This window comes from Atractosteus spatula, chromosome 16 (genome assembly GCF_055471065.1).
Source record: "Atractosteus spatula isolate fAtrSpa1 chromosome 16, fAtrSpa1.hap1, whole genome shotgun sequence".
Classification (NCBI taxonomy): Eukaryota; Metazoa; Chordata; class Actinopteri; order Semionotiformes; family Lepisosteidae; genus Atractosteus; species Atractosteus spatula.
This window is the reverse complement of record NC_142721.1, coordinates 4,311,572-4,337,949: the sequence shown is the minus strand read 5'-3', so window position 1 is coordinate 4,337,949 and position 26,378 is coordinate 4,311,572. Positions and strand designations below refer to the sequence as shown.

General features: G+C 39.7%; 2 protein-coding genes across 6 annotated transcripts in view; both read right to left on the bottom strand.

Annotated features, from left to right (window-relative positions):
- Positions 1-15,368, bottom strand: part of slc67a1 (solute carrier family 67 member 1) — a 48,133-nt gene extending 32,765 nt beyond the window's left edge. Inside the window, exons 1-4 of the mRNA XM_088935177.1 lie at positions 15,188-15,368; positions 14,704-14,801; positions 13,428-13,573; positions 12,535-12,667 (exon numbers count right to left, since the gene is read on the bottom strand). Of these exons, the coding sequence (XP_088791303.1) occupies positions 12,535-12,667; positions 13,428-13,573; positions 14,704-14,801; positions 15,188-15,307 (497 nt within the window). The 5' untranslated portion in view covers positions 15,308-15,368. The remainder of the gene's footprint in view (positions 1-12,534; positions 12,668-13,427; positions 13,574-14,703; positions 14,802-15,187) is intronic.
- Positions 15,369-18,762: 3,394 nt separating this feature from the next.
- Positions 18,763-26,378, bottom strand: part of osbpl5 (oxysterol binding protein-like 5) — a 77,955-nt gene continuing 70,339 nt past the window's right edge. For all 5 annotated transcript variants that reach the window (XM_088934695.1, XM_088934697.1, XM_088934696.1 and 2 more), the window contains 9 exons: positions 26,258-26,356; positions 25,598-25,695; positions 25,086-25,175; positions 24,039-24,175; positions 22,785-22,964; positions 22,200-22,329; positions 21,522-21,636; positions 21,073-21,175; positions 18,763-20,964 (listed from right to left, as the gene is read on the bottom strand). In XM_088934695.1, coding sequence (XP_088790821.1) covers positions 20,829-20,964; positions 21,073-21,175; positions 21,522-21,636; positions 22,200-22,329; positions 22,785-22,964; positions 24,039-24,175; positions 25,086-25,175; positions 25,598-25,695; positions 26,258-26,356 — 1,088 coding nt within the window. In that variant the 3' untranslated portion in view covers positions 18,763-20,828. The remainder of the gene's footprint in view (positions 20,965-21,072; positions 21,176-21,521; positions 21,637-22,199; positions 22,330-22,784; positions 22,965-24,038; positions 24,176-25,085; positions 25,176-25,597; positions 25,696-26,257; positions 26,357-26,378) is intronic.

The window sequence follows — 26,378 nt, the reverse complement described above, 5'->3', positions numbered from 1 at the left end:
CTGCTGAACTTTTATATCCCTGCACTCACCATTCTGCTTATTAAACTCAGAACAGCTGTTTCATAACGGCAACTGTGAGGCATGGAATTGGGAATCATTACAAGCCAGGCAAGGAGCAAATGGCGAGAGAAAGTTTCGCAAGCAGCTGGGATCTACAAAGATCCATATAGCACGGGGTCAAGATTATTCTCCGGTGACGAAAGACCGTTCACATTACAAGGACCATCGAGCTACTGGGTCGCAGCTCTTGGAGGTGAACGTTATTTATTATGAACTGCATCATATCTGCTGCAGGTATACTAAAGTAGGATTATGAAAGGCACATCAAAAACTCTGCAAACTATAATAACACTAAATTTAATTTGAGCACAATTTTGGTATTTTTAATATGCATTGTGCATATTATAATTAAGAGATATTTGACTACTATATATAGTAAACACATATCTAAGTACATTACCAGACCTTGTACTAAACCTATACAATCGAACTGTTACAGTATCTTCGAGTTTGGGTTTGTGATATAGTATCTCTGAGTTATGTATAACACAATTCAATTAACTGTCAATTGACTTGAACAGAACTATTGGCCAGATTCATGAAAAAAACAAGATCTGCAATTTCATACGTGGCTGTGTTGCAATGCTTCAACCAAAAAAAATCACTGGTTTAGGCTGAAATGGAGATTGGAAGTAAAAATGAAATAAAAGCCTAAATACAGGCCAATAAATACAGTTTTCAAGCACTTTGTAGGAGGCTTTGATTTAGGTATTATTTATCTGAACTGTAGTATGGATTTAACTTAATCTTCCAGATATATATATATATTTAATACTGTATAATAATAATGTAACAGATATTTTAATAAAATTATTTTGTAAACACAACACAAAAAAGCTAAGGGTCTTCATAATAAGTGGATCACAATGTTAGAATAGAATAAAAATACAGAAATAATGAAAATACAATATTGTGAATCCAGTAACAAAGCTGCTAAATTGCTAGATTATGAATTGCAAAGGGGAAAACACCTCCTACTCCTGCAGTACCATCAACAGACAACCAATTAACATTCCTAAGGGAAAAATGTTAACCATTTCCCCTAAAAACAATACCAGTGAGAATAGAAAGTTTACTGAGGCAATGTCCCATAATAAAGTGAATGCAGAACAGCCACCTAAAGATAAACTGGAGACACCATTCAATTAGTAGATCAGTGAACTGTCCATATCTGATAAAGAGGTTTTTCTGTTATTTTGAAAAGGCTATTTGCATAACCAGACAAACTCTAACATTAAAATTCAGAACTAAGACCCCATTTCTGTCTCTCTCGTTATTGTCCTTGAGATAACGAAATACAGAAATGGGATCTTAGTTCTCAAATAAGACATCACTTTCATCTATGCACTGAAATGATAATTTTTGAGTGAACTGTTCAAAGGCCCTGAAATTATACACTATTTTTTTAATCCAAGCCATTATTCTGTGATTACTCATGTTTGACTCCTATAACCACTCTCAATATAATAGTGGTCATATAAAAAAAAGGTTTGCCTGCAAATCCTAACAAACCGATTTAGAACAAAGCGAAACAGGGGACCGGCACTGACAACCATCAGGTGCTGCTGAAAAGCCCAGACGTGCTCTTCTGAAACTCTGATGACAAGGGGTGATACTCTTATCTGAGTGAGTAAGTTTCTGTGCCCTCGGGGGCTGTTTCTTCAGAGCAAGCCCTGACTGGCACTCCCAACCGCATCGCACTTTCAGCCTGTGTCAAACCCAGCACAGCCATGCACAGCGCACGCACTGTTCGGGAGATGTTTCAAAGTAACCGGGTCTGTCCACCCACGAAGGTTTTTGAGATATCAGACAGGCGTCTCAGCTGACTCTCCCGGGTGGTTTCATCACACAGGCCTCGACAAGCGAGAGGCCTATCATCTTTTTTTAGAACGAAAGCTTCATGGTTTAGATACCGTCTGGATTCCTAAGAAACCACAGCCCTCTGTGCAAGCAGATAAAAGAGGATACCCATGCTGAGACAGGTGGTTTGACCTATAACACTCACTCAGGTTGCCTGTGCTTCACAGAGCTTAGAGGGATGAAAATGGCTTGATGGAATAAGACAGTGCACAGTGAGCAAACACCTCAAAAGGGTGGTAGGGGATGGCAATTTCAAGGAGCTATGGATTCATGTCTTTAAAACAAAGGGATGCAGTTCTTCTTAAAGCAACTCCTAAATTCATCTGTGTCAGATTCTTGTAATCTGTGGCATTCTTGTAGTTTTAGTCTTGAAATTGCAAAGCTTTTCAATGCCATGCCACCAAATACTTCTACTTCCTGTTTAGACTGGCTAATGCAGATTGGCCTGTGTCCTACTATTAGAGAACAAAGAGAACAACTATCGCAGTGGGACCATTCCCACAGGTCACCAGCTCAATCACTGAAGGATGAAAACAACTCATCATAGGTCATTATTGCAGCCCCATAAACAGGGGCTTTTAGGCATCATGTGTCCTGCAGAGAGAAACTAAGGAAGAAAAAAGAAACCAGTTTTATTGAGAACAAATGAGAACTAATACATTCAAGCCATAAAGGATAAGAATTTATTCCTATTCCTTTATCTTCACACAACAAAGCACAAAAAAGCTTTCTTTCCTATCTGTCTGTTTCCAGCATGTTTCAACATGTCTGACTAAGGCCAGCATTGCAAGGCTTTTTCACAAGCTTCCATGGTAAAAGAAAAAAACAACATTATTTCCCAAGGACTGCCCTTCACCACAGTGTAAGCACAACCTTTATGTGCATATCCAGTGGATGTTTGCTTTACTTAAGTACAGTATGCTGCTCGGAAGTAAGATTATGTTTAAGACAGATAAAGCTTCAGTCGGAAGTTCTACAGGTGGGGTTTAGGATATCAAAAGCTAGCTAATCTGCACTAGGATGTTAGAGATTCACAAATAATTTACAAGGAATACTCAAAGATTTCTGAGTTACCGTTTCTACATTAAGTCCATAGCCTTTCCATACTGTGTCATTTTTCTCATTGTAGCACCACAGTTTTGACTTGTTGTTTCCTTAGCTACAAGCTCTTATAACAAAATTCCCAGAAATGCTCAAGAAATTACTGGAAATTATTCACTATTCTGTCACATTTGCCAAATTCTAGGTGTGATCAGTAAATAGCACTGATGACTCCGTTGAGCCTCTAGTTAAACACTTAACTATGATGTACCTCTACCTCACCATGATTCCTCATTAAATAAATATTTGCCTGGTCCAGTGCATTCCTTTTCAGTGCAGAATTCTGTCAAACTAAATATTAAATACAGCACTGCATCCATAAGGTAACTTGGCAGTGACCTACATATGATCCTTAAAAAACACATGAATCAGTTTCAGGGGAAGATGGGCATAGACACAAACACACACACACTCACACTAGGCCAGCATACTTTCCAGCATATCTTTGGACTATGGGAGGAAATTCAGCAGCATCCCAGGAACTGAACCCAGAGCCCCAGCCATGCTAACCACTGAGCCAATGTGCCACCCAAAATGCAGTTCTGTGCTGTGGATGATCATAAACACCCCTCTCCCCATTTGTTTCACAGAGGACTTGGAAATGCAAAAAAAATGAGGTTTCTACACCCTGTTAACTTCTTGTCTAGAGCAAGCAATACATGGAAACTTCGTGCCAACCCTCAGCCAAAGACTCCTCCCACCCATATTGAAGCTGTACCCTAATTGAAGGGCTCTGAAGTACTGCCACTGTAACAGAACACAAAGCTCCATTCAGTTGCACAGCACATACGTCAGCCTTTACAAAATCACTCCGCAGTCCAGATGAATGCCTTGTGGGCTCAGTGTGGGATACAGAGACCACCCAAACACTCACAAAGGCCAAGAATTCCTCTCTACTCTCCATTTTAAGGCCTGGCCTGTGACTTCTGTTGCTTGTCCTGCGTCACTGAGGCTTGACCAGCCTTGGAAGGAAGTTCATGATAACTGTGACAGGAAATCTTTAAAAGCACCCCTCGAACTTATCACAAAGCCAATCAGGTCTAAAATGATCTGATAATCTAATTGTGAATCTACTTGATCTCATTATTATTGCCAGCTGAAGGACCTAGATAAACACATCTATGAACACGTTCTATGTAGATTTTCACTGCATGTGAAACTGCAGTGTTCGAGATAATCAACTGAAAAGGAAAATAAAGGACGTGTGTTGTACAATTAAAACTATTCTACATGTTATTTGTTTCCAGATGTTTTGAACAAAAGTCATTCCTTGGTTGTGTATAAAGAGGATCACTCTGCAGCAGATGTGCACAAATTCTGAGTGTGATGCTGAGATGATGTCACATGAGAATGTTTTATCCCAGAGGTTCCAGTGTACGCAGTCTAAAGATACATTCCCATAAATTTTGAGAGGTCAGTAAATAGCAGGGACTTATCCAACCGAAAGTCCAGTAGTACGATTATTGCAACTGAACTGTTGTGGCATTACAATGTAAAAGGTTTTCTTCATTTTGTCTACATACACTGCATATTTATTTGTGTATTTATATGCATCAACGCAATTGAAATTCTGCATATCAGTATACTGGATACCAGTAATATTTTAAGAGTTTTTAACCAGGTATTAGGTAATTAGATATACTAATTGTAGTCATCCTGTCTACCTCAATGAGAATTCTCTAAATTACTTTAATTACTATTTGGATTTTCTCCAGCATTTTGTCAGCTCTTATATACAGTAAATAAAACCAACCCTAACCACACAGCTACTTTTTACTATAGTACCGGAAATGAATTCCTCTCTGGTGGTTGACATGCAAACCATGCCAGGAATATAGACGCCATCACATTTCTTCAACCTAATCCTTGACAGAATGTACGAGACCTAAAGAGAACTAATTCCCTATCTCTGTTCATTTCCTTTGATTAAGTACATAAATAAAACGTGAGATAAAAATCTATTTCAGGGGCTCTGGAGTGAAACCAATAATAATTGAAGCAATGTGCAGTTTAAACCTGAAGACTGAATTTTTTAGGTTTCTCTGCTTTTATTTTAATTTCTGTTGCTCTTGTCAACGTAGTAAACTTCAGTTTGACCTTAACAGTATTTCAAAGCGAAGCGCCGATGCACAGTCATTCCACTGGAATGGCTGAGGCGGCACACCGAGCTAATCTTTACAGCCCTGCCCGCACCCTGCCCTAAACCGTCTACAGTAAGTCACACAGAGGTGCCTTTGCACTTTCACAGCCGATCATTACCGATTCCAGTTCAAATATAACCCTCCCTATTCATAGCGGCTCAGGGTTTTATTTCTCACATACTGTAATACTCAACAGGTGCATCATCACCTTGAGTTCATGAGAAACAAAGCATTCCAAAGGATAAGCTTGTACTGAAAAAAGCCAATGCAGTTCGGTGGATCTTAAAAATCATTATTATACTAAGTTGAATACTAATCTTTAGAAATCATTTCTGTGTGTGGTGTTATGAAAACACTGTTTTCATATTAATGCAGATGGTCCGTTAACTATGCTTGTTGAGCTCATATTTAAATACATTTACTTTTTTTAAACTAACTCCACCCCCTAAACTTTGGAGGACTTCTTTATTTTTATTTTATTTTTTTTCACTCTCTCATTTTTGTTCTTATTAGACAATAACAAAACAAATCTTACATTCACAAAAAATATTAATTCAAAAACTTCCTACTGATATTCTACTAAATACATTTACTTTTAAAATCTGTTCTAGTGCCAATTAACAGCTGAATCCATGACACTAAGTGATACCTGATCATGATCTACTCTATTAACCTGTATTGTATTCAACATTTTCCCAGTTTATTTCTGCTTCAAACAAATACAGTTACTAAAAAGTGATAAATCCTTAATAATATTTATTAATCCTTAATAATATGCAAACCATTTAAAGTACTAAAAACTTAGCATGTAATGCATCCTATTAAAAACATTTACATAAATCAGAAAGCATATACAGACTCATTTAAAAAAAATTAAATGTAAAACTGCAAACTCTTCTGTGAATAATGCTCTTTTGTATACTTCCACTACATCTCCCTTTTGTCTGATTTCTTTTCTACTTTTTTGCCATTGAAAAAGTTCAATGTTAATGTTAATTTATGTTTTATTTAATGTTAATTGTTAATGTTTTAAAACTGCTGTGCCAAAGGTCTGAGAAAAAAACGTTTCTTCAAAGATTTCCAGAAACCAACAGAAACTTGAAAATGACAGATCGTCACACTAAAAATGAGCACACATAACTTCTTGTAAGAGTGTAAAAGGTACAGAAGTCCTTTATGAGACTTCTGAAAAGGCCTAGCGAGGACTCACTTGACCCTTAAGAAGAAAAATGTCAAGTGTCCCGCTCTCAGAAATGACAACAGCACTGTATGAGAATGACATCTGAAGACTCCACTCAACACAACAGCAAGACCCTGACACTGACATGTCACTGCCGGTAACATTTCTCTGAAAAGAAAATACACCTGACAAATAATCACAAATGAACAACAGAATCATTTTCTGTATTCTTCCCCAATGTCCCCAGCCCCCTAGTCAGCAAAACACAAGAAAGGTTAAAAAATATATTTTCAGCAATACAACACATACTTTAAATAAAAAAAAAATCTTTTCATTTTCAAATAAAAAGCCAACTGATTTCCTTTTCTTTGAGACTGTGAGAGACCAAGAGGACAGGGTTATAGATTGTACATGGAGTGTTAAAAAGTCTCTGCCCCCATACTGTATCGCTGTTTGAATCATAATGATAATGTGTGCAGTCTTCCCACGGAATCAGAGCATTTACAGTATAAACAACTATACTTCCCAGTGAGCAGAAGGGGGATTGTTAGTCAATTTCCTAGGTCACAGCTGTTGTTAATTAGCCTGTTACTCAGAGTATTAAAGGGTGTGGCAGCTACAACTCTAGGTCTCCTGTTTGGAGGAACTTTGTGCTATGGTGTTGTTTGACACATAGAGGAGTTCGATATTAAGGTAAAAAAGCAATTAGAAGCACAGAAAAGAAGACCTAGGTTAGAAATCTGCATGTATTCCCAGGGCTATGAGGAAGGCGATCGGTTGTCTTAGGAATCAGTACAACATTCTGGGACTTGGCGAAACACTGGGGAACTTTAAAGAGCACTGATGGAGCTCTAGTTTGCTCGAGGACACAAAGAGACTAGGCCAGACATGACATGGCACCCCAAGCGTCACATATGACATAAATGCAATTTGTGATCAAGAAAATGATGGCAAAATTGAATAAGAACACTGTAGACCGGATACTGAAACAGTATGTGCTCCTAGCAACAACGTCAACAAGAAATGTTTTTTTCCCCAGTTACACGTAAAAATTACGGTGGCTGCCTTCTTTTTAAAAAAATAAATCATTTTTTCCAGATTTGTTTTGGAATCCAGATATATGTGGATAGGACAAGCAGAATGGAGGAATGTCATCTTGGATTCCTTTGGCAGTCCTTAGTAGGCACTACAACAGTTGTCTCATCGCACCCAATGTTATTCTTGCCAAAACTCGTACAATGCTGGGACCTAGGAACGCAGCAGAAGACTGCAGCTTTCTTACAGCACTCTTATAGATATGGGACATCTACTGTATGTCCTGTCACCCAACCACTCACAGACCCCTCCTCGGTCCCGGGTGTACTGAGCTCTATATGCATACGCTGGCTCTGTTTCAGTTTACAGTCAGAATGAAGTAGTCGGAGATTACTGACCCAGTTAGGGCAAAGAAGATCCGGTCGAGACGAGTGTCCTAATGAAAGTTCTTCACACAAGCTGCCTTGGAAACAAAGTGGAAAAAAGGCGTTACAATCTGCATAAATCTTTTTTATATTTTGCTCAAGGTTTGAAATGAACACGTGTATCAGAACACGAAAAGGGAAATGAGAAGGTAATTTGACATCCATTTATTTTCTAACTGCTGTATCCGACACAGGGTTACAAGGGAGCCAAAGCCTGTCCCAGCAAGCACCAGGCACAAGGCGCACAGACACACAGATACAGTAGCCACACTAGGACCAATCCTCCCAGAAGCTGACCCACACTAACACAGGTGAACAAAATCAAGCAGACAGCACCCCAGGTCTGGAATTAAACCCAGGGCCCAGCGCTGCACGGCAGCAATGCGAACCACTGTACCACCATGCCACCCCTTTGTCATACAGCGTGCATTAGACCTGCCAACATTCCTGCGTTACAAAACACATTTCTTACACGTCCTTAAAATAAGACAAATATAGCTGATAAATACATATACCGTCTCATTTCATGATGACTAAAAAAAGATCAGTTCTCCTTCTTCAGTTCTTCCAGTCCTTCTTCATAACCTCTGGACTAGATTAACTGTGCTTTTCCAGATAGACTGCCTGATGATTTTGCAATTGTTATTCATGACAAAGTTGTTTTTTCCAGGTGTACTACGTAGGTGTAACAATAAGTTAATAAAAAATAATAAATTAATTTCTTCATAATGATTTGAAATATTGTTAATACTAATTCCTTGCAATAATATATGAGCAATTATTTAGAACCCAAAGGATCACACAATATCTTACACACAGGAGACCCATTTCATCCATCACTGGAGTGCAGCCCAGGCAAGAGGAAACTGAAGTATCCAGAGGAAACTCTGCTAACTCCACAGATGAGGCACAGCAGGTTGGAACTAAACCCAGGACACAAGGACTACCTGCTGTGCCTCTCAATAACTGAGCAATACGGACCATCACTCTTTCTCAGTTTATTTATGCGTACATTTCTCAAGTGTGAATAATACAAGACAATCACCTGCTGGTTTTCCATTCAGGCTGAGCTAAATTACTCAATTTAAGCCTGATTAGAACATTTGTAAGTTTTCTTTCGACTCAAAAGTTAGACATTTTACGGTACTTACAAAATATTACAGTTAGAAGACAACCTCCAAAATGTTTAAGACCACAAAACAATCAAACAATTCAAATGAATCCTATTATTAAGTGAATTAAGGGTTTAATTGTGTAACTGAGAGTTGGGCTGAAACACAAACCACCAGGTGTGTGGGTGTCCAAAATCAGGATTGGGAACCCTTGTTCTGCACAATCTATTAGAGCAACCCGAATGAATTCATTCTTCCTATAACTTTATTGTAGATAATTGTCTTTCTTCGATTTCTAAATATTGACCTTAATCACTGCTCTTGCACACTTATATGTTTCAGAACATCTGTGTTTAACTTCCTTAAGCCTTTATATGAAGTTAATTTGTCCTAGAACAGAAGAGAAGAGATGGAGCACAGTGATGCCATTGTTTGACACAGTCACAGCATTCACATTTTGCCCTCAATGGGACCGCACTTTATTACAGCCACTCGCTCAACAAAGTAGCGATGGGGCTATTTACATTGCTGTGAAGCATGAAATTGTCATCCAGTAAAATAAGAAAAATAACAAAACAAGATGTAAAAAATTACAATAAAAAGCTGCATGCAGGGTTACAGACTTCAACTAATTGAAAATCCCAGAGGAAAAAGAACCCCAAAAAAAACATTTAATTTTGTTTCTTTTTTTTAATATAGTTCATTAAAACTTTTCTGCCCTGAAACACTCAGCTTGTGTGCATGCCTGTACATACAGTAGCTCTTTCTTTAAGTGAGCCCTTAACTGGACATTTGCTAAGAAACAAAATTGCTCTTTGACTGTTAAACATGGAGCGCAATAGTACAGAGACAACCTCCAACATGACGACTGAGAGGGGTCTCCGTGTAAACAGCAATTTCCCTACAGCCAGCTCATCCCCTGTAAAACCTTCTGTGACACCTGGCAGGGTCATGATTCAACTATCGGGTACTTGTATGGGAAACAACCCATTTCCCCAGGAGACATACTTTTTTGTGCTGCCAGTGAAGACCATCCCAGCAAACGTCCTGTGCTGTGATATTATCCTCATTGATTCACATGAGGAACATTTTCTTTCACTGGTCAGTTTAGCCAGGTTCATTAGTTCACCCATAAGCCAGGTCTAATACTCATATAACTGAATTAAACTTGTTCTGAGGATCATTTATTCTCTGCGTTTCTTGCAAAATCATTACAAGTAGGTCCATTTTGAATGCAGGTTTCCTCATGTACATTTACTTTTCAGATGATGTGCAGAACTTTGTAACTTGGTCATACAGGTGTTAACAGACAAATTAAGCACTATATATGTGGAAAAGATTACGTAGAGTCTCTACGAGAAGCATAACAGAAGCAGACTACACTCTGCCACCAATATTGCCCTGACAATACTGATAAGTTGGCTTAAAAAATACATAACATTATATTAACTTAAAAGTAAAACTTTCTGTTTTAACGATTGAGAAGTACACCACAAGATCGATAATCAATACACCACACGAGAAGTAAATTATCTGGCTCCTTTTTAAATATTTGTCTGCCTTCACGCAACTGATGCCCAAAATTTCTGATGGTGTGAAAGTATGTCATTAGATTAATCTGTGAATTATCGCTGTAAAAGGAGAGATAGCCAAGATACAGCATCAGCTATGAATGGGAGCCTCACTTGGGCAGCTTGGAGCCTCCTGGAACTCCTGTGGCTCAACAGCACCACCTACTGTCACAAATGTAGACATTCTTTACCTGCCCAATTCTGAAATTCACAGTCAGCTTGATCCTTAGAGCACGGGGTTACAAAGATTAAATATTACTATTCACAAAAACCTTAAGACTCATGATAAGTCTATTATACTGCAAATACTTCTAGATATTTTTAAAAAACGAATCAAACAGGTATCAAAACAAGAAACATGAAAAATTTAAAAATTATGAGCTGTTTCTCTTGAGAGTACTCACCTACTACTATTAAGAAAGGATATACATTTTTCAGAATTCTCAAATTCTGAAGCGTTATACTGTAGATCAGAAGTCTTAAGCCAAATAACTCAATTTTAGGGACTGCAATAGTTTTTCAATCTAATTTGATATTTAATGGAACTTGAATGTATCTGCTTTTTACCAGTGGTACATCTGTATCAATTTGTAACAAAGTGTGTATACTGTACATGATGTGGACTTTCCTTGTTCTTACAATCGATACCAATTGTAACAATAAACTTACATATGTTTATTCCAAAGCTGTGATGTTTAAATATTATGATAGAAATATCATGCTATCATATTGATAATATTATGTTATTGTTCTAGATGTTTGTAAATGTTTTTGCGGTAATGTAATTCACTGGGTTTGCCAATAAAGGTCTTTGAAACTGAATTTACAACCGAATTACATTGCTGATCGCTTAGCCTGCAGTACCTTCTAGAGGAACATAAAAAATCTGCAAGGCCCGTGAAAATTGAGCTTGCCTTCCAAACCAGTGCCTGGCAAACCACAAGCACTGCAACTTCAGGAACTGCAGTGCAACTTCCACAAAGCTCAGCACTTACAGTACATAAATTCACCATCTTTTCTCCTACACTTACTTACAATTACTTACTACTGCTAGATCAACATTGATTAAATGTATCACCATGTTTCTAATTAGCTGGAGACACTTCCACTTTCATACGAAGCAATGCGCTTTAGTTTGATAGTTTAACACAATTTTTAGCTCCTCTGGCAAACCACAGTACGGGTCCCAATCCAAGAAAACAACTGGTTTAGCCTCAGAGACTGTGTGTTCCCTGTTGGCTACAATGATTAGAAGGCAGCAAAGTGTTGGGCCCAGTCCTGCCACAAAACGGTCGTGCAGTGTCAGCACTGTATAGTGGCAGTTCTGGTGGTGTCCCAGGTAGGAAAGAGTTAAATCAAGTCGAGTGTGTCCTGCAGCCTCACTGAAAGCAGTATCAAATAAGACAAGAAGCATGATAAGACGGGGTCTCTGACCTGCTTCTGTTTAGTCATGAACTCACGTGATTGCCTGCTTGTAAATCCACAGATTTAGCCAAGTTACAGAGCTACGCTACAATTACCTTTGCCCTCAAGGCACTAAAGCCCTTTCTTAGCTAAGCAGTGAAGCAATTACTCACCCTGTCATCCCAGCAAGCAGCTGGAAATCAAACAGGAGGCAAGGTTTGATACAGGCCTCAAGCATGGTTTAAAATACCTCCAAGAATCCTTCTATAGATATTAGACTTACTGCCAATGTAAAATTTCAGAACTTGTTAATTGTAGATCAGTTATCAAGCAGGTTAGTCCAGCGGAAGCCAATGGATTTTGTGGCGCTGTAGGCTAAACAGAAAGGCACTGTACGACAGTCCCCTGCCTGAGCTCACCCAGTGTATCATTTCACTGAGAAGACCCGAGACCAGATAGCTTTAATAATGCTCCGCTCTTTTGCTTTAAAAAAATAATCTGCTTCAAATCAGGGGAAACAAAGGGAGAGACACATCAATGGCGATTACAGAAACAACAACAGCAAAGACACGCTGCCATGCCTTAATCAGTGTGCAAGTCTGCGCCACCCCTGGACAGAGCCCGAAGTGAAAACCCACAACCTACCCGTAGTGTGTGCTGAGAGCGCCCCCCAGCGAGGAGCCCACAATCATGCCGATGCCAAAGCACAGGCCCAGCTTTGCCAAGGCGTCAGCTCGCCGTTCGGGCTCCGACAGGTCAGTCACCACCATCTGGGCTCCTGCGAAGGGGGACATCGCATCAGCCGCAGTCGCCAGAAGAGCGCCCTCGCGGCCTCTCTGAGACCCGCAGCCGAGCGGAAGGGTGAGCAGAAAAGACATCCAAGGGCGACACTGTGGTTAATTCTATCACCCGTCCTTCCTCTGCAAACAGGACGCAAAAGTCTGACACCAGCGTGGAAAAAAAATAATAAATTGCAACTTTACCAATAGCTAGATCCTTTTATGGCTCAAAACACAGGAATGTTAATGAATACAAAGACAAAACAAGAAACAAAATAAAGTTAAATAAATATAAAGGATTTAAAACTACCGTATAAGGACAAAAATAATTTCATTACTTCTAAAAGCAACCTGGCAATGTCCTTTGCTAGACCTCCCTCCGTCAGGACAGAGCAACAGTCCTACATGGCTGATCTGCACAAAATGATTTTACTGGGTTGACTTGTCTAGAGGGGGCAGAATGTTACTGTTTAAAGTGATTTACACATAGATCTGAAAAACAATGTCAGCCTGTGGGAAGCAAAGGATGTCTTCAGTCAGACCCATGTTAACATTTTACTGATTAGTGGTACTCGTCCAAATCAGGGGGGTTGCATGGTACTGGTCATAACTAAAGTAAATTAAAAGAGTAAATTTGATACACAAACGCAGATGGAATAACCTCCAAACGTATGCACTAGAAGTGATCATTTTTATTTCCTCCTAGGAACCTGTGCCTGGACGATGCTGGGACTCTTTAAGCAGCCGTACTTGGCGCACCTGGTAGGATGTGCATGAAGACAGCAGGCAGCTTGTGGATGAAGAGCAGGGGCACACTGTTGGCAACGCCCAGGAGCAGGAAGTATACCACCGACGCCACGCAGGACATGGTCAACGCAGCCCGCGCTCCAAACAGATCGGCAAACCTGCAAACAGCATCACATTAATGATCAGCAACACTCCCAGAGTCTGCCAGTATTTCTTCGAATCTTCTTTTAAGGGGGGCTGAATCACAGCAGGCCCCACCAGACACAGATCATACATGTGAAGGGACATACAGTATGTAGACAACATGGAAGCCTGGCTGAAGAGATCAATAATACTCAGTGTGAAAAACAATTTGTAGAACAAGTGTTTTCGAAGAGGTATTTTCATATTTATAAAGCCCTGATTTCTTTAAAGAGGTAAAGGTGTCTTTAAAAGGCAAGGATAGGGGAGGTAGTGCAGACGGACCATTATCTGATGACAGATCACACTCTGAACTAATCCATCTCCACTTCATGAACTCCGGAAAAGCTAAGAAAACAACACCGCAAGAAAGATAACCAGTTATCCAGTGCTGGTTTACCGTGATCGCATAGAATTTAAAAATAAAGTACAGTAAAATGCTCCATAGTTAAACATGCGTTCACCTTAAGAAATCAGAGCTATTAAATCGAGAAGTGATTCAATTAAGTAATTAAGTACTCAAGACTGCCAGACAAAACTGCATAAGAGAATGAGACTTTTGTTTCCCTGCTTTGTCCAGATAAGGACATCGGCGAGTCTACACAAACACTTTCAGAAACAACTTTTTCATAACATGTTTCTATAAGATCAATGCCTCCTATCTTGTCTGTTTTTCATACTTGCATGCAATACTCTGCACTTGACTACACATGGTGATTTATTAACATACTGACAACCTTTAGACACAGGATGTTAAAGAAGGTATTGACAGAGCACCATCAACTCTCCATGCGGGCATTTCAGAGTCCACACTTAAACTGCAGAGAGCGCACACACTCGATCTGAGACTGTGATTCACACAACCACTGTCAATTTACAGTACCTGTATGTGTTAAACTGGCCCATTCCTGAACAATCAAAGAATAAATATAAAGGTCAGCACTGCTTATTTCTTTAGAACTAACCTTTAGATCAAAATCAGACATGGGCCAAAGAGAGGATCACAATCTTCTTATCACATGTGTGTGGTACAATTACTAAATTATTTTCCCAATGGAACAGGTACAGCACAACTGTTCAAAGTCTGCCATTGTGCCATACTGCCTACCTGCCAAACACAGGTCCTCCCAAAAGCTGAATGACTCCCACTGTGGTCTGCAGATACCCAAACCAGATTGTGTTGAAACCCAACCTTTTGGCCAAGTACTGCAGAAATAAAAGAGAGCACACAGACAGAGAGAGGAGATATTACGCAGATTTAACAACTAAAAGTCTTTTTTTTTTCAGACTTCTACAACGCACTGGTAAGACCTCATCATGTATACTGTCTTCAGCTTTGGTCACCATACTACACAAAATATTTTATAGCTTTAAAAAGTGTTTAAAGTAGAGCAAAACATATTCTTGGATTCAGAGGACTGAATACATACAGGTACTGTACATAACATCTGTATACCTGTATATCTCTTAAATACAGTATAGAACAGCAGAGATTTCATCCAGGTATACTAAATCCTAAGGGGTATAAATTGGGTATATCTTATGGGTATAAGAGTATATATGAACACATAATGGTTGTTCTCTATACTTACAGGTGTTATAGAAAACTGGACGAACATCCAGGTTATCTCCAGTGCAGCAACTATGTACGTGATGAAGATAACGGTTTGCGTTTTTGGAGCTACATGCTTCTCCAGTTTTTGTTCAGACATTTTTATTGGAAACCAGCTTCCTATCCCTGTTTTCTTGTTTCACTGAAGACAGGCATGAGCCTAGAGGTGGGAAACATGCAAAAAAAATGGGACATAAAAATTTAAGAATATCAGAAAGGTTACAAATGATCAATTTGACACACTGAGATGGTTTTGTAGCTAGTGGATCTGTGGATCACAACCAGCCATTAGCCAAGATATAATTTTTGACATTATGGCTGAGTAACTTATCTCAGAGTCTCACAACCCCTTTGTGTAAAAACTGATTTTCTCCTGGTCTCATTTTTAAAATGTACTTCCCCATAGATGATATAAAATGACAAAATCAGACTGTTCAGGAATCTGTATTAGATTGAGTCTACATAAAAATGCTTAAAGAAACTGTGTGAAGAATGTAATGTTAATAACTATGTACTGTACAGTATATTAAAACAATATAAAAATGGTCTCTTTAAATGCTTATGAACATTAACTAACCTTGGTGCTCTTGTTCCGGGATGATATGGCTTTTCTGTTGTAGTTAACTATTCTTTTATTATCTCGCTATTTCACCGTCTCATCTGCAGTTGCCAATACCACAATAGTCCTTGGATCACACATTAATCAAACCGGCGGGAGTTTGCTCTTAACTGGGATTAGACCTATTCTTTCAGTCGTGGTTGTCATCATGTCGTGACGGGTTTTCGTGTCTAGAAGCAATGATTTCCTCACCTCCTAATCCGCATTTACAGTCCATTAATATGTGACTGTAAATTCATGTCCATAATGAATCATACTCTACGTTTGGGTTTTTAATGATAAATGATGCTGCAACGGCAACACTGAAAACACTGGAAATCATTGACAGAAAAGTACCAGGTCCCACTTATTTGTGTGATAATAAAATATCCCTCATGCCGAGAGTAAATATTACATATTGTAAATATTGCGGTAGCACATTTGTGGTACTTTCCATCCTCCTGTTTCCAGAAAGGACGGTTTTCCTCCTTAGACTTCAACAGATTACAACACAGTTACTAATATGGACCGAAGAATTTAACAATCACCACTGTTAAGTCAGAGGTCTATTTTGTGTCCGCCTGAGTGTTTTTCTGCTGATCAAAAACTACTGAACTACACTTATACGAGCCTTTAAATTGAATACAGTACTACACATTTTGACATACTGTATTGTACAGCCTAATTTGAACTTCTTATTTGTGCGCCACACTGCAGCCACAAATGATCAGAATGCACCGAAGTACTGTACATTAGCAACGAGTTTCTAGTTGTCAAAACTATACAACACTCCTTTTTTTATAACTTTGCGGAATCCCTACAAGGTTATTATACAATTCGTATGCTGGATATGAATTAGTGAAGACAAATATGAAGTCCTGACGTTTTTAAAATTCGAAATCCTTAAAGATAAGAATGTGTTATTCACGTAATAGTAAATGCACTGCACCTACTGTAGCGACGTTTGCACGCATGTTTCATTTTCTCTTTGAATGTTCAAAGCAAAATGCTTCCGGTCTTTAAGCCAAACTGATTCAGTTTATTACACGCAAAAGAATTGTTTTCTTGGTTTCTTTAGACTAATAGATTGGTGTTTTTGACGCAATATATAAAGATAAAAATTCAAACAACTCACCCGACAGGACTTCCTACTTGATTCTGATGTACACTTCCTTTCTTACGCTAGGTGGATTGTTATATAACCTACAGTAAAACTCGGGAGAGGTTTTAGCTGTTGCTGTCATTTTCAGGCAGCTTTAAAAAAAGCAAACATTTTAAGAGATATCACTCTGTACTGTAATGTCCAGTGTCTGCCTTAATTGCCCTTGGCTATCTCCTTTTATTATTATTTTATTGCACGTTTCACCGGATGGTGGGAGAACATAGCCAAGTAACGTCATGGTTTTCGATACACTCCGATCTTTTCTGATTATGGTGTTCTCCAAGAGATTTGGTACCTTTGTTGGTTTTGGTTATTCCTCTTAAAATCAGCGTTCTTTCGGGATCGAGGAGTTACAAACGCAGAGAGAGGTCGGAATGCAGTCATTCTTCAGAGGATGGGGTGTCAAGAGAAAATAGAGAGATACCTAGATTGTCTCTGCCCTGTTCCGTCCTTAAACAGTAAAGGAATCCTTCGGGATAATTGGGTGAACTAAACCTTTTTAGTTGTTTTTTTTTTAGTTGCTAGCTCCTCAAGCTGTTTCCGAGGAAAATAAATATTAGTAGTTCCATACAACTTCCTGTGCAGATTCGATCGAGGTAACCAAGTCCTAATGTCCTAATCCTCGATAATATTGGTGCTATGAAACTTTAAACAGTTCAAAAAAGTACTTTCAACATTCATCCTCTTTTGTGCTGAGCTAATTAAAAACCATATGGAATACTTGTTTTTATCCGTGGTAGGGTATTGCTTTGTGAATACATGTATAAAATATTTAGTATTTGTCATTCATTCCTAATTAGCTATGAATACTCCATGAATATGTTTACATAATTCACCTTGATTGATCACTGATTTATGTTAAGACTGAAAAAAATGGTCTTTGTATCAATCCCAGCTCCCATAGCATTTTTGTAGGACATATACTGTATACTGTAAGTGGTTATGTATTCACTGATGTCCACATATTTTATATTTACTTTGTCTTAAATATGTTTAATGGAAACAGACTGAAATAAGTCATATGGAACATGTGTTGTTTAAGTAGCTAATTTGATTATTTTAATGTCTTCCCATCAGTGGAAAGTACTGTAAACTTAGAGGCCTTGTAGCCATCGCACCAACCATAGACGTCAAATGTGATTCTACTCTTATTGGCCAGAATATTACGAAACCTCACTAAAATAAACTGTCTGGCTCCCTGGCAGAAATTGTCCTATTGAAAACACTGGTAAGAATCAGGTCATGCAGCTTGATACCACTCTCTGTTACCTTCATGACTTCACCTGGCTTTCCTGCTCAGATAGTGGGGTGGAACTAGTTGAAGGATTTGAAAACCTTGTGGAATACAGTACACGCTGAACCTTGTTCAAAGAGTTCGTATTGCTTTCTCATTTGTGGCCTGTATATATGTATATGTATGTTATACTATATGTACACTGGATTATATCACCACTGGTATAGTACTGTATGTTGTACATTTCTCATATGGTGTAAGTGCTGATGGGCTCATCATCTTTTTCTTTCCCACTGGAACGATCCGGGGTTCTTGAAGTTCAATGTTGGGTGTTTAATAATAATAATAATAAAATAATAATAAAGTAATAATAATCATATTCCTTACACCTGTATAGCACTTTTCTGGATACTGCACTCAAAGCGCTTTACAGGTAATGGGGACTCCCCTCCACCATCACCAGTGTGCAGCCCCACCTGGATGATGCACTTTCAGTCTCTCCAGGAAGTACTGCTGAAGGTTAAGTGCCAGCAATCTGAAAACACACCACTACACAAGATATTCATTACAAATACATTTACATTTTACATTTATTAATTCGGCAGACGCTTTTATCCAAAGTGACTTACAATGGGTCCAGTCAAGATGCAAAGTGCAGATAACAGTAGCATATATGAATATACAGAATATGTAGATAAAACATACATTTTCCATTTACTTAGATGGCAGTGCGTTTGTTATCCAAAACAAGTTATAAAACTTATTTTTTTATAAACCAAACGGCCTCTTCGTTTAAATCCAAAAGTACCAAAACTATTTGTTTTCGTTTTGCTCTTCATTTTGTGCACTTTTATTTTGTGTAGAAGTATGTGTACGGGATAGTAAATGAAATAGGATGAGAGTCAGTATGAAATCCCTCTTGATTAAAGATGTGTCTCTTGCTTTGGCCATATCATCTTCAAAAAACACACACACCTAGGATTGCTTCATTGCATAATTGTTCTTACATTTTTTCCACTGTAGAAGGAAATGGTTCGGAATATAAAACTGTAATGAGGCATAACTGTAAAGTGCACTGTTTTCATAACGTGGTGCTTTTTTGAAATGGTTATAAGCTCGGCAGGGCAAAACCACATGATGGTGAAACAGTATTTAAAATTCCATGTGCTGCAGTCAGGTCGCTGGCTCACACCAGCATTCAAGTGATTGTGAAGACTGTGCTGATGACCTCTTGTTTGCTTTAGCAAAAGCTGACTGAGTCACTCTGAACATATCAAGGACAGCCTTAATTTGCAATCAGGAAAAATGCAAAAATTCACATCTTAAAATGCAAATGCTAATGGGAACAAATGTCAACAAAAACTAAAGCACTAGCATGAGTGGTAGAAAAAAGTGAAACCCAGTCTGAGTCAGTCTGCAAATTATTTAATTAGCACTATACAGTGATTGAGCACAAGATTCTGATTTATGTTTTTAAATTTTACAAGGACCATCAATTCAACCTTGTGGGAAAAGGGTATTTAAAGCTGATATAGCATCCCTCCCTAAAGAATAAAACTTTCAGATTTTGGAATTGCTAAGTCTTGCTGTGCATGTACAGTATCAGCTTCCCTTAATGCAGGAGCACCAATGAGGTGAAAGAAGAAGAATCAGCCACAGTCTCCCATCAGCTTCCATTTGTTTTACCCATTTTTCTCTCAATTTAACCTGCCATGACCCATTAAGAGTGCATTTCATTGCAGCTAAAGTCAGGGGGGCTGAGTAGGCCTGCCCTTTTCTTGCTCCATGAACCCCTGTCATTTGAATGCCTCAAATATTGTGAAGCTCAACACAGGCTGTTCTGGGTCAGCCAGATCATGGGCTAAACAACCCCCCTTAAGGGGGTTTAATCAATAAGTTCCCAAGTCCCTGCTTAAGATAGCTAAATGCAGGGAAGCTATTACTGTCTGCAGCAATCCTGATAAGAGCTGCTTCAGACACATAACCCTGACCAGACTACTCTAGATCTCGCATCTTGTGGTGTCTCAGTCATAAGATTGCTCACAATGGCTACACAGTACTGAAGAAGGACAGGACATGAAACAACAGCATCTAATCCAATCCCTGAATTGTAGGAACTACAAGCTCTGTGTGGGAAGCAACTGACGCCAACGTGTTACTAAGTATTTTCCACATATCAACTTAAAACTTGTAAACATGTACTCTTCTTAAGGATTATAAATACTGTTTTGGTAAGTCATCATTACTGAAAGATGAGACCTACTTTATATGTACAAGTTAATATAAAACACAGAATTGCACAATGGAAGTTTGTTTTGCTTCTTTTTTTGGCTTTAGCATTAAGGCCCAAAGTTTGAAGTGGAAAAGGGGAACAGAACTGTGAGTGTTTCCTACAAGAGGCCTCAAAATCAGTATTGCAATGGAGAATAAAAAAGTGCACATCCACTATTACTGTGAAGGAGCTCTAAAATGCCCTGCCCCACATCTAGAAAATAATGTGTTTTTCATTTTTAATTATTCGTTGTTGTTTTTTTTCCCAAAAGTGCTTGGTGCCTCATCAGACAGCTCCTACTGGCATTCCAAATCTGACTGGTGGCGGCTCTTTTATTGCTGTGCAGAAGTGTCTGTCATTTGAAGACATAGTTGATGAAGAGCTGAAACAGCAGCAGGATACACAGAATGAGACAGTGCTGGCTGTTCACTTTAACGCTCTCCCGAGAATGTCCTCGCCGGAACATTTGTTGACTCAGGCCGCACAAGTTCCTGAGGGGGGTGGGAGTTAATAGAAATGACAGAAGACCAATTAGTTATCAGACCGGTGAGACACGAAGAAACAGAAACTTGATGGAGAACCTCACGAAGTATATTTACCTTTGTATATCCTGTTGGGTCTTCTGTATCGATGCTATGGAAGCCTCAATTTCAGCAATATCCTTGACTTCTTTGTTACATCTGGAGCATTGGGTCATGAATGCTAAGAATGACATGGCAATGTATTTAGATAGCAGGTAAGGTAATATACTTAATATACTGTACGTACTGTATACGTCTACCTGTGCCAGCTACTGTATGTCCATTGTACTATATACCTTAGTTATATGTTTGCAATATATACCTTAGTTATGTGTAAAATTGGGATACATCAATGTGAAAAATACAAATAATATGATGATAAACTTTAAAGGACTTCATCTACTGAATTGTAAAAAAAACAATTGATAACATATGACGAGTTTCCTAGCATGGTCTTCTTGGTTGCAGTTATAGTTTGCAGTTGAGCTCTAGTGGCTCCTGACAAGCAGTGAAGGAAAAGGCCGAACCTTCGTTGTCAGAGGACTCATGGTGGGGCTCCGGTGTAGTGCTGCTGCTCTCCGTGTTCTGACTGCAGCTGGACGGCTGGCTGCTGGTCTTCCTGCGCTGGCTCTCTTTCTGGGCCTGCAACACAGCAAGCCCTCTTGTCAGACTCTCTGTCCCACAGCACGTCCCCCCGTCACCCTCTGTCCTACAGCTCTCCCTCCCGTCAGCCTGTCTGTCCTACAGCCCTCCCTCCCGTCACCCTCTGTCCTACAACACATCCTGCACAAATGATCCATTCTGCTCACTGTATGGTTGCAGCACTAACTGGTATTCTGTGACTTCTAGACCTTGAAAAATTATTAAGGCTCCTTTGTCTCTCTTTAGACCTCTTCGCTCTTTCATACGCACCAAACAGGGCCACATACTGTCTATTCATGCTCACAGCCTTCTGGCCATCATCTGTGAGGAAAACAATCATCGCTCTCTGCTAAAGCATTCTGTACCCACCATTGTGGGTGGGAAATAAACATGCTATGATAATGTAGTTGGCAGATATTCTTGATTGTGAAGTTGCCTAACAACCATCATAAAAGGCATGCAATTTAATAGATGCAAAAATAGAAATAAATGGACCTATTCGATTTTGTATTAGCTGGCAGTGTGGGGGATTTTTGTAGCTACAGTAGATGTTGGCTGTGTACCTTTTGCTTTGCTGCTCGGTTCTGAATGTACGTCAGGCCATTTGGCCTCTGAGGCTGTCTCTCCTTGGTCTGGATCACCCCATTCTTCTCAAACTGGACCAGGCTGGTCTCAGGATCCCAGGGCCTGATACTAGGGAGGCAGGAAAAAAGTCAGACATCAGCCTACCCCTATAACACAATCAACTGAGCTGAAATTCTATCATCTCTCACCGAGCCCTAGTTACATGTCCCCCATTTGCAATATATTATTTTCCTAATTACAGAATTCCTCATTTTGACACAGGAGTGACAAGGGAATGACATGAAGGTCCCATGGTGTGGCACCAGCTAAACTTATGACACATTACAATGTAAATGGCTTCTGTTCTGTAGATACTCAAGGGTGAAAGCAGTCCCAGGGCTGTGGTGTTTTTAAGACGTTATGCAGAATCAAGGCTGAGGCCAGAAAATAAAAGCTTGTGTAACAGCTGTGTCATAAAGAGTCACGTCACAGAGCATTTCACTGGCTTCACATTGAGTCACTGGGCACTGAATATGAATATGTCCAGTGCTGGATCCTCACACCAAAGCAAACACCAGACGTACTCGGCATATTTGTAGCGCCACTCGTTTAAGAGGGGGTCGAGCTGGAAGAGCTGTGGAAGCCACTCCTTGTCTTCTCTCTCCTTGGCCGCCTGTCGCTGGGCCTCCTCCAGGACAAACTTCTCCTGAGTGGCTTTGTGTTGGTCGTGGCTGTTTATCGCACTCGTCACATGTTGCCACAACCTGAAGAACAAAAGCACACAGGGCCACGATGCAGAGGATAACCTCAAGGAGTCTGTGAGACAGCACTGAGAATAGGAGGGCTTTTCAGGGGGCTGGTGGAAGCAATTATCACTGAGTCCCATGTACTGTATGTTGTATATTACACCGTTCAGTGATTTTAATCCAAAACTGCGTCAGATCAAAAGCTGAATGGGTAAACTGTTTTAATTATGTCATTTAACGTGCAACTAGAAGTCTAACTGGAGTCAACATTTAATGGTTCTTGTAACCCACACCCTACCCTGGCCTGAAATGCTTATTTATTTCAATACCATTTTTACAGCATTTTTCAACCAATTAAAAATTTGCCTAAAGAAGACACATTATTGAAGACAATAATTTCCGAGAGCTTTTTTCCAATGGTTTTGATTGTTTTAGACTCATTTTTTGGTTTGAGTAATATTTTCCTATCTGATAACTGGAGGGCTGGAACAGACTGCTCTATTGAAGCCCCAGCTAGGGTTAGGGTTAGCATTCCCACACTACGTAGACATTTTTTATGCTCAGTGGTGGATTTTGGGTCCTAAGGGAATTTTAGGACGAGTGATAATTTAGCTCCTATCTGCAATGTTTTTCGGAGACATTTGGGTGCCTACAGTACACTGTTTTATAGCTAACACATTCTTGTACCTGAAGATTTGGAATTCAATACTGGATTAACACGAAGACCAATAAAATAAGAGGCTCTTAAAGCAGGAAACATGACTTTTCATCTTGTGAAAGCTTGACAACTTATCGACAAGGTCTCAGTAACTACAATAAAACGTTCACCTGACAAGCAAGGGGATAGTTCACAGTTCATTCAATAAAATAACATGTAGAACTAATAAGTATGAATTAAAAATAGTGCCAAATAACTGCACCTGAATACCTTTAGGTAAATTAAAGGATACTGGGAAACTACCTTTAGTGGGCCAAAGTATTCCTCATTTACACTGAGGTTTGCAGGGCTAATGTATTATATTGTTATTTAAACAAGAAAAACCCCAGCACTGCATTCAAAAGGCGTGTGCTTGCTAAGCGGGCCGACCATACCTCTCGGACTCAAACTCTCCCTGCTGGTCCAGCTGGACCACCTGTCTCTTGAGGCGCTGCCTGCGCACCTCAGGGCTGGGGTTCCAGAACACCTCGTGGTGGCCTGTCTTCTTCTCGTGCAGGAACACCTCCCCGTCCTAAAGTGGGCCCCGGGAGGAAGAGAATCAAAACACCCCACGTACATGTGTGAGCTCACCGCAAGCATGCAAGCACCTTCACAGCTTAAACCCACCCATCTGTGCTTAACGTCTTGGTACTGGAACATGCATGCAAATCGGGATTTCATCGCACTTGTGCATATGGCAAATAAACAGAACAGAACGATCCATTTTCTAACCATTTCATCCAATCAGGGTCGAGGGGAAGCTTGGGCCTAGAGCCTATTCTGGCAAGCAACGAGTGCAAGGCTGGGCACACCCTGGGTGGGATGCCAGTCCATCACAGGGTAGACCCAGACTCAAAAACACCAGGGCCATTGTTTCCCCTTTCCAGTACACTATGTCTTTGGATTGAGGGAAGGAACCAGAGCACATGGAGAAAGAAAACCAGGCGAACGTGGGGAAAACATACAGTATCAATTCAAAGCAGATACTGTAGCTCCCCAGGTCCACAGCTGAATTGGGCGCTACCATGCTGCCCCCCACCTTAAATCCCTTAAGAGTTAAATCACATGAATGCGCAAAACAGGTTCATAAACCAGGTGTTTTAAGAGTCAGCCTTGATGGTTCTGATTACACACATGAGAGAAAATGGCAGCAGTAATTAAGCCTTCTCTGTTTTGCTCCTTTCCTCCTCTTTTAATGTGGACCATGGAGACACTGTTGTTTCACTCGCAGTGCACACTAGTAAAGGGTGCACAGTCACTTACTGGAGCAAAAAATAATGTCAAGCTAAACACTTGTGAACCTGGTGCTCAAGAAATGTGAGGGTGAACAGCATTAGCCAAAACCTGATGCCCAGATCCGTGTCCACTCATAGGCGTGCAACCTTTCCATGATCTGCCATTTTGTTTTGACGTGAGCAGTTTTCATCTTTGCTTTGTCGTACCCAGTGTCCGTCAATAGTGGCCAGCACATCTTCACCTACGCGAATCTTTCCTGAAATCTGGTTCACACTGCTGGAACTGCCGAGGAAAGGCTAGGAGAAAGCACAGTGCTCATGGTTTGTCTTTTTTTTCTTAACAAAAACTTTTATTCAAAAGCATGGCATTGAAATTAGCCCTAAAGATATAATCTTTCTGAGGTACAGAATCCAAAATGTCATGCACAAATGCTTGCACAGTATTGTACTGTGGTGCAAGCAATTATCTAATGATTAACAGCATTAACTGCCACAATCATAATAAAAAAGGACTGGTTTGATGTTGTTTTAGCATTAGTTTTGTTTTGACTAAAGGTACGGATGAGGTAGAAAAATTAGGTACAGTAGCTCAGTTACTGCTCTCTGCTGCTATGTGATAATAATGCTATACCTCATAATAGGAGACCTGAAAAAGCACCAGTTCCTTACAGTTACTACAGAACAGCCCACAGTGTGCGAATTGTGAATAAAATCCGTACCTTTAGTTTAAATTCCAGTTCCGCTATATACTTGGTTTTCTCACAATCAATAGTTATTTTCCCTCCTAGTTCCATTGTCATTGTGCCGTATAAAATACCTGAAAATAGAAAATAAAAAGCAGAGGATGATGAGACTATTGTTTTTGAATGTACTGATTCCGGAATATGATTACTGCTCCTTCCTGGGATAGAATTAGGCATTTTGGCCTTTTGGATTCTGGAATGTAAAGACATGGTAGTTTCCTGGGTGTCTCATTTTAGTTGGTAGTTTGTTCACCCGTCTTTTAACAATAACAATAATGGTAGATTTGGTACTTCAGATCCCACAGTTGTTGTTGCTTCCAAATGCAACTGATTAAAATGCAGAATGTTCTCTAAAAGGAACAGCAGTGTTCTGAATATTCCTGAACAAATGCCCTTAGAGCAGGTTCAATGCTTGAGAGTAGGACACCCCTCCTTTATTGCATCATTTTTGTTGCTTTTATTATTGCTGTATTATTCTACTGTAGAACCACTTTTACTTGCTCAATTTGTGATCATTCATCTGTACAGTAGTCTGTGCGAATGCAGAAGCACTGCAGGAAGTGTTTTATAAAAAAAGGACGACAGCTACACGAAAGCCGCAGGACTGCAGCCCCTAATGGCGACGTGGCGGCGCACCTTTGCAGTGTGCGTAGGGCATGGTGATGACGTATTCCTCATCGCGGGCGAGGAACACAAGCCTGGCCTTCCCATCCAGGATGGCAGACAAAGAGTTGCCTGGAGAAACAACAGCAACAAG